This window comes from Malurus melanocephalus, unplaced genomic scaffold, assembly GCF_030028575.1.
Source record: "Malurus melanocephalus ecotype Western Australia unplaced genomic scaffold, MMel_1.1 scaffold_506, whole genome shotgun sequence".
Lineage (NCBI taxonomy): Eukaryota > Metazoa > Chordata > Aves > Passeriformes > Maluridae > Malurus > Malurus melanocephalus.
In genome coordinates this window covers 439,552-447,910 of record NW_026623738.1, presented here as the reverse complement: position 1 = coordinate 447,910, position 8,359 = coordinate 439,552, and the positions used below count along the sequence as shown (strand labels likewise).

At 46.0% G+C, this 8,359-nt stretch overlaps 1 protein-coding gene across 1 annotated transcript in view; it reads right to left on the bottom strand.

Moving 5' to 3' along the window:
- Positions 1-560: 560 nt before the first annotated feature.
- The window catches only part of DMRT3 (doublesex and mab-3 related transcription factor 3), an 8,265-nt gene continuing 466 nt past the window's right edge, over positions 561-8,359 (bottom strand). The window contains exons 2-3 of the mRNA XM_057381354.1: positions 8,313-8,359; positions 561-1,525 (exon numbers count right to left, since the gene is read on the bottom strand). The exon at positions 8,313-8,359 is cut by the window's right edge and continues 78 nt beyond it. Coding sequence (XP_057237337.1) covers positions 561-1,525; positions 8,313-8,359 — 1,012 coding nt within the window. The remainder of the gene's footprint in view (positions 1,526-8,312) is intronic.

Genomic DNA, 8,359 nt, shown 5'->3' with positions numbered 1-8,359 from the left:
CAATAATATTTCTGTGAAATGTGTCCAAGCTCAAACRGCACAGAAGCAGCTCATCTTATTTGCATGTGTTTATTTCTTTCTTCTGCCTTTTCTTTCACTGCAAGAATGATCACTGGCATAAGATTATAAGGTCCTTGTTTTAGTCCCTTTGCAATTGAACTGTGTTTGCTTGATTTCTTATGTCCTGAGGAGTTCTCTCTTATAAAACAGCATTCAAGTATTCTATTTTAACATCCCCATTTTTTCTGAGTTAAGGAACAAAGTAGACCTTGGGCTTCTGTTTCCATTATGAGTCTTCTAGAGTCCCATAACTGGTAGCCATAAAGTCTTCCTTTGTAACACACACTCAGCACTAAAGCCAGAGTATTGCTATTTGGCATTATCCAGTGAAGTGCAAGAAATTAAATAAGTTATGTCTTTATTGCTATAGTACAATACCAAGCAAAGTCACTTTTTAATACAATTGCAAGAGTTTCGTAGAGCACGCGTCCCTCCTCTTAGGGGCCAGTAGTTCAGCTGCACTGTGAGTATCGCTTAGCTGTCACATGCCAAATGTCACTCTAAGAAGATGTATTGAGTATTCTTGAGTCTGAAGAATCAGACCTTTCCTCATATTCATCTTCCGTGTAAATTGGTTGTTTAGACACAATAGGACACCCATCATCAGGAATTGAGATCCTAGGATCTTCTGACGAGCGAGAAGGAAGGACAGGTGAGCTTCGGAAAACGCTGGCTGAGTTGCTAGAGAAAGGACTGACGTACTGGGACCGCAGCTGGTACTGCTGCTGCAGTGTCATGGTGTTCCACAGGGTGACGTCGTTGGGCAGGAACGGGCTGGACTGGTTTCTCGCCAAAGTGTTCCTCAGCATCAGCGGGTAGCGTGGTGGCTGAGGGAAAGGGTGCTGCAAAGGTACAGCCAGAGGATTTGCCACAACATTGCTGGAATCAGCAGAGAACCTCAGGGTGTCAGGAACTCTAAATGCTGAGCCCACAGACCACTTGGAAGATGAAATTGGATAGGAACTCAGTGTATGTTCAAAAATATGCCCGTTGGAAGGCAAAACAAGGCCATCAGATTCTGCAGCAGTTCTCTCTCCACCGGCCACTGAAGACCGACTGGACAGGAGAACCTCTACAGCACTCACCAGATCACCACCACACCCCTTCAGGATCAACTCCAGCACAGTTGGCTTTTGGTTAGGGAAGATCTTTTTCAAAACTTCAAGTGGGGGCCTGTTTGCTTTCAAACTGAATGGCAAAGAGACTGTCCCAGAAGGACCTTCTATCAGGAGGTGGTTCTGCTCTGGGTGGTATTTGGGGCTGTCTGCACGGCTTTCTGTGCTCCCACCGTTTTTCTGAGCTGTGAAACCAACTTCATCCACAGAAACAATTTCAGGGCTTTCGGGGTTGAAACAATTCTTGGCTTTAGTCATATCTGGGGAGCTCCTTTGGTCTGTGTCTTTGTCACTGTAGGTCTCAGCATTGTCTSCTCCACTCGCATCACCCAACCGCTCCTCATTCAGGTCTGCAAAGAGAAGTCACAGAAGTTAACAAAAAACTGMAATCAAAAGCTTTTACAGAGACTTGAGGATGTTGTCTTCTTAAAGTGAACAGGATCTTAGGAGAAAAAAAAGTGGGTTTTTTTTTCAGAGATCCTGCAAAATTTAAGTTATCTTTGAAACATCTCACAAGAATAAAACCTCARAAGTATAATGTGATCTAGGCATATTTTGTCTCATTCTCCCACGTGCAAGCAAAGAAGCTGTGATCATTTTTCTACTGCATGAAACATGCCATATCAATCCTTTCTCATTGGTTATGAGGCAGCAACACACCACTCCAGTGCAAGCTTTCTTAGAGGAACTTCAGCACTTTCACATAGTAATYCCTCACTAGCACCATCTCATAGTCTGTGAGCTGATGAGGGCACTTCGGAGGCAAAAATTTCTTCTGCAGCTCCAACAGCATTGGTGGAACCGCTCTGTTATGACTACAGATTGAAGGTTTAAAAGGTCTTCAAATAAATCYGTGTATTCCAGTTCCGGCTCTGAAGAAACTAGTTCCTCTCACAGAAATTGTTTCCTCTCACAGCAAGAATCACAGGTTTTTCCTCTAAACCCTTAAGCATGGCTGACGCCTTGTCCCATACATATTCTAGAAAAATCTGGTTTGGAGAGGACCTCTGGAAGCCATGTGGTCCAACATCCTCTTCAAAGCAGGAGCAGCCTTAGACAAAGAGCAGGATGCTCATGTCAGATCAGTTTTAAATAATTCCAAGGATGGAGACCTCACAACATCTTTTAGCAATTGTTCCAGGTATCTTGCTTTCTGTGTGCTAAACTDAGAAGGATGAGAGGTGAGTATGGAACTGAAAAAAAAAAAAAAAATAACCTTGGCATCTCCAGATGGACACTCAAAACTTTTCGGTAATACTTGATCACAGTATGGAATCCTTTGAAATAAGACCGCTTGTCAGCAAGAAGAAGGCAAGAGAGCTTGCTTATGCAAAAGGGGGTCAATATACTTGCTTGAGATTGTTCATGGTTATTTCCCAAAAACACAGCTCTGCTGGCTTYCCTCATAGAGCACAATGATGACATTCTTGGAAAGCATCAATGCATGGGGAAGGGATCATTGTCCAAGATGTGGGTGACAGAGCCTACTTTAACTGAATAGGGTGGTGGTTTTGAGCATAAAAATGCAGAAGACTGTCTCTAAAAACCAATGCAACTGTTTGCTTGATTTTCCAAACTCCTAGTAAACACCCCAACTACACAAAGCAGCTGTAAGAACCAAGAAAAGGTTCCGAAAATGTGCTGATGATCACTTCTGCCCCACTGAAATGGAACAAGTCAGAGGTGCGCAAAAACTTGAGCCTCACTGCTCATCTCCCACCTTTCTCTCATCTCAGGAACAGGCAGGGTATCTCCTCATCCATTAGGGGGCTAGGTTTAGTGTTTAACAGATCAGCATGAAAAAAAAATCCTACTAATGCAATTTACCTACCAGAGAGAAAGAAGTCAGGGTCTGAGCAAGCCTAAGCTGAGAAAGAAGCCACTRTGCGCACCACAGTGGGAGCTATAAATAAAGATGAGATCCTAGCAGAGCCGAGGCTGACAGTGTGAGCATGGCAAAGGAAAGCTCTYCTCATGAGATGGCTGTACCCGGCAGAAATGATGGGCTGTCCTACAGAGCTGTGGGGTGCTGCTAACTTGGGCTGTGGAAGGTTAGTGTGTAGCTGAGGAATACAAATGCCCTTATGAAGATCTCACTCCTTCTTTAGCGGGATAACCCATTTTGGGAAGCATTTTTTTACATTGGTTATGCTCTCTGTCCGGTACAAACAGACAGAGAAGCAGTAATTCTGCATGTGCTRTATCAGAGAAGGCCATGTATGTTTCCTCTTTCTCATGCCCTCAGTTCATCAATCTCGCTCTAGCAGCCAAAGCAGAATGCAGGAATTGTCTGCTGATGGCAAGCTGGCACGTGTATCCTTCTGAGGAGGGGCTAAGACACTGGCGTAGCTCATCCATTATTTGAGATAAGGTGATGCTCATGCTGCCTTTCCCTTCTAATCCCTTCTCTATGCATTTATTACAAATCTCGGTGAATGGACAATTTATATATTGAAGTCTTAGTGGGCAGTCTGAGGACACCTTCTTCCTGCTTTGACAGAGTTAGAGAGGCTGTTCAGGGAGAAGACAGCCCTAACTTCCACATAGATTGCACTGAGGTCACCAAATAGACTGAACACAAGGAGAACCTGTTTCAGAATTCCCTCATGCTCACATTTACAGTGTATCTTTATGGGATGAGAACATATACCACTGGGGAGAAAATATGTGTTTATTAAAGAAACCACAAACAAGCAAACACTCCCAGATCTGGAAAGATATCTAAAATATATGCCCTGATCCTTACAAAATGTTATCTTCAATATATTTCAAATTTGCTTCATTTTCTGTACCCCTAAAAATATCTTTAAAATCTTTCTTCAAATTCTGGAATTYTAAAACTTGAAATTTTGAAAGCTCATCCCACTGTATTTTGCATCTATATCATCAGGAGACTGCAGAGATGCCGACTCTTTGCTTTTGCACAAGGACAGTCTTTTTGTACAGCTCAAGTCGTAGCGGCGCATCTCACCGGGCTGCTAAGCTCACAGCGGCAGCCCGGGAAAAAGAGATTTCAGYGATTTTAAATCAAAGTGCTGCTGTTAAAACATGGAGAAATAGCCTGTGTCGGCTAACACTGACGGCGGAGGCTGTTGTATTTTTCCGTCTTTCTGAGAGCGTTTCTGGCTGCGGGCGGCTCCGTGGCCGGGCTGGGGCGGTGCGCGGTGTCACACCCCGGGGCACCTGGCCGGCGCCTGCTCCTTCCCTGGCTCTTAGGCTGTTTCAGCTGCTTTTCCCCCATCGAAACATCGCTTGCCCGCTGTGCTGAGTGCTCGGGAGGACCCGGTGCGCTCCCGGGACTGCCCCCAGCCTTTCACGGGAGCCGCCGCTACCGGGATTTTTGTTTTAAATTGTCACGAAATAGGCTTTGTCAAATAAACAAAAAATTGTGAAGATACAAAATAGTCATCGTCAAATAAACAAAAATTTGTTAAGATACATTGTAAATATCCCTATGTGGGCACTGAAGTGTAGGAATATTGCACACATGTATTAATTGCAATTGTTTGTATTTTCAGGTACAAAAATAATTTGGTATTTAAKACGTACAACCTACTGCTCTTCACTAAAGCTTTGGTTTTTTTTCGTAACTCGTCAGTTTCACGTGAGGATATTCTAGGATTCAAGAGAAAAATCTCGTCCTCAGGTTTTTTTTTACGTTTGTGGGATTTGGGTGTTGTATTTAGTTGAGGTGTGTGTGGTTTGAGGTTTTTTGCTATATTTTTGGTGGCGGCGTTCGGTTAGTTTGCTCTTTTTTTTTTTTTTTTTTTTTTTTTTTTTTTTTTTTTTTTTTTTTTTTTTTTTTTTTTTTTTTTTTTTTTTTTTTCTTTTAGGCAGTATTTGTTTTGAGTTTCAGTAGGAGTTTTCGTTTAGGTTCTGGGGAGTATTTCCTTGTGTGGTTCTGGGATTGGGTTTTTGTTTTGTTTTGTTTTTGTTTGTTTGTTTGTTTGAGTGTGTGTTTCGGTTTTTCTCTGTATGTGAGTGCGTGGTGGCGTTTGAAATGCCTGCGTTTAGGTATCCAGTACCCACTCCATTATTCCTGTGGAAACTAGGACAAGTGTTCACTTACTGATATAAAAGGTGGGGAGTAATAACATGCATGAAGAGACACATACCAAATCAGCCCTACAGAGATGCAGTGCAAATACAGGTACACTTGAAACAGAACATTGGGAGAACCATACACGCATTTAAAGTAAAATACAAATTAATAAATGAAGCTGATATGAATTTGTCGCAGTATTTACTCCAATTCTCCTTGACTATTGATTTATWCACTAAGAATCATGAGTCAAATGTTGTAAAGGAGCCAAATAAAAGTAAAATAGTTGAGAGAGAAAAGCTGTTCTTCTCAAGTTAATAAGTTGTCTGGAAAACTTGGTCTAATATTTTGGAACCAAATTCGTTCCTCGATATTCCCACCGCTCAACTCCCTGTGAAAACAGCTTGTTCTTTGATTGTTAGGACCACTCTTTTCACAACAGATTTTTTGGTTTCCTTATTTATATTATTAGGAAAGACTGATACAAACATCTGCATAAACACAAATAAAACTAAGGCTATATTTTTGCTGGGAGCTTTTTTGTTTSCTTTGGGTAAATGTTTTGATTCATGGGTTTGATTTTTTTACTTTTAATGTATGTTTGAAGGAATGGGGTGTTGGTGAGTTTGATTCAGATTATTAGGGGTTTTTTTTTGGTTTTTGGTTTTTGGGGTTTTTTTATTACTGTCATTTAAGACTTTCTTCCCTTGAAGGTCTAAATACTCTGTAGAAGACAAATCACTATTCTCAAACTAACACAGAGATGGCTGTGCTGCATTCAAAAGCTGTCTCTGAAAATATCAGACTGCCGAATATAGCATTTCSTTGTTTATAGGTCTTGATAACTATTACGAAGAGAAATGCAACACCCACTCGTGGACAAGGAAAGTTTATCAGCACGGTATCAGGAGGAGTAATCATTACGGGTTAGCAGAGGCAAATGCAACAGAGGTAGCTTCTAGAACAGAACTTCGCAATTGTCCTACCTAAACGGCCGATTGTAGCAGGAATAAAAGCTGATCTGATTTTAGGATATGTAGAGAAATATCCCCTCTTCAGTGTAAAAACATTTAGAAACAGGGTGGACAGGAAGGTTCATCCTCTGTTTTTATGACGATGTTAATGCAGTTAATGAGGAGAGAGAAAAGATAAAGCCCTGCCGCTTGGAGCACGCAGGACAGATGGAAATAAACAAGTCGCGTGGTTAAACAGTGTCTGGTGGCAGGTAACAGGAGAAACATTTCTGTTCCTCTGCTTTGCTCTCATGCATCCTCATGTTCAATAGAAAGTGGGGTAAAAACCGTCTGTGTCAATGAGGGACCGGGAATCTGTGTGTGAGGTCTGCGTAGCTAGAAATGTTTCCCGGTGGCCCGGGGTGCGCCGGTGCCCCCAGGGCGGCCTCAAGGCAGGCGAGGACAGGGGCAGGCGCATCACTGAAGGCCTTGATTTATGGAGAACTCCATTATGTTTTGTTGTTTGGTTGTTCGGTTTTTTTCTCTCCGTAAAGCTGTTAGCAGAAAGYGCTGACTGGCTGGCAAGGAAGAATTTCTCATCAATACACTTTGATTGTATTTTGCAAACAAAATGCCTGTTGCTTGGTAACATTTCACTTGAGCCTGACCTTCCCCAAAAGTTATTGCTATCAGCTTCGATTTACACTCCCCTTCAGTGATTACTGTAATCTTTTAAACCGGGAAGTTCATATATCAGAGGGAAGGAAAGTTGATCGTGCAAGTTAATATCGTTCCTATCCGACAGATTTATATCGTGCTGGCCGATAGGAATTTTTATTTTCTCGAAGAAGCCGAGATGGGATTTTTCCCCTTCTCTCCCCACCTCCTCGGGCTTACCCCCCGCCACCTCCACGCAGGGAGGAGCTCCCCGCCAAGCTGYGCCGCGGGTGCGGAGGGCGGAGAAGGTCCGGCCAGCCGGGAATTTGGGCAAAGACCCTCAAACCCGGACTTACAGAACSGCCGGCGGAACCGGGCCGAGATGCGGAGGATAGGGGTGCCGGAGGGCAGGSAGGCGGTGCCAAGGGCTGGAAAAGGGGAAGCGGCTCCCAAACCACCGGCGTACTCGCCACACTGTCGGACTCGGCCGAGCCCCATTCCGGCTCCCTGGTGGATGCCTACGTGGCCGGACTGGCTCCATAGCGCACACGGGCCAGYACGGCGGGAGCCCAGGGCTCACCATTCCTCTCCCAGGGCACCGCGTAAAATGTCACACTTGTCAGCAGAGCGCACAGGGCTGGCAGCGGCCTGCCTGCCGAGCGTCCCTATAGTGAAAGACGGTCAGCTCCCGCTCAGACAATGGACGCAATGGGACAACAGTTCCGGAGCGTTCGTTTCGCCTCCAGAAACGAGTATTACCGACAAGTCGCACTCACAAGGTGCCCCTTGCTGCTGYGGTTTCAGCATCCCCGACCCGTCGCAAGCCGGCCGGACGCGACCTGAAGGGACACACCTGCGCAGGAGGACTGCGTTGCCCCGCTCTTCCCCTGCCATTGCCCCGCTCTCCCCCTGCCACCACCCCGCTCTCCCCCTGCCACCACCCCACTTTTCCCAGTCATCATAGCTCAGCAGAAGCCTTGCAGCTCCTGGCGCCGCTTTTAGTCCGAAGCACTCTGTGCAGGTTTTGTTCTGGACGAGGTTACGCTGCCCGGTGTCCGGAGAGAGGGAGCCGGGCAGGGACTCCAGCCCGTGGGGGGGATTGAGAGCGGCAGAAAGACATGCGGGGCATGCGGCTGTAATCCACGCGGGATGCGGCCCGTTCCCGGCCGGCCTGAGGAACGGGCTCAGGAGCCGCACGTCGGGAAGTCGGCTGCCAGCGGCGACTTTCGCTGCGCCCCTTCACTATTTTCGGTGGACGCGATCCTGGCTGCAGAACGGGCCGGTCACTGTACGGCCCCCTGCTTTTTAAGTGAGCGACAAAGTGCACGGGACAGAATTCCTGTCCACTCTCTTCCCACGGAGCCCGTCGGGAGAAAGCTTTCGCCTTTACTCGTTTCAGCCCCGTCGAGACCCGACCGCCGGGATCCCGGCCCTCCCTTTCCCTCCTGCCCCGGTACCGCGGTGCCCGGCCCGGCCCGGCCTCACCTGCCTTGGGGAGCGGCCCCGGGAGCGCGGGAGGCGGCTCGGTGGCC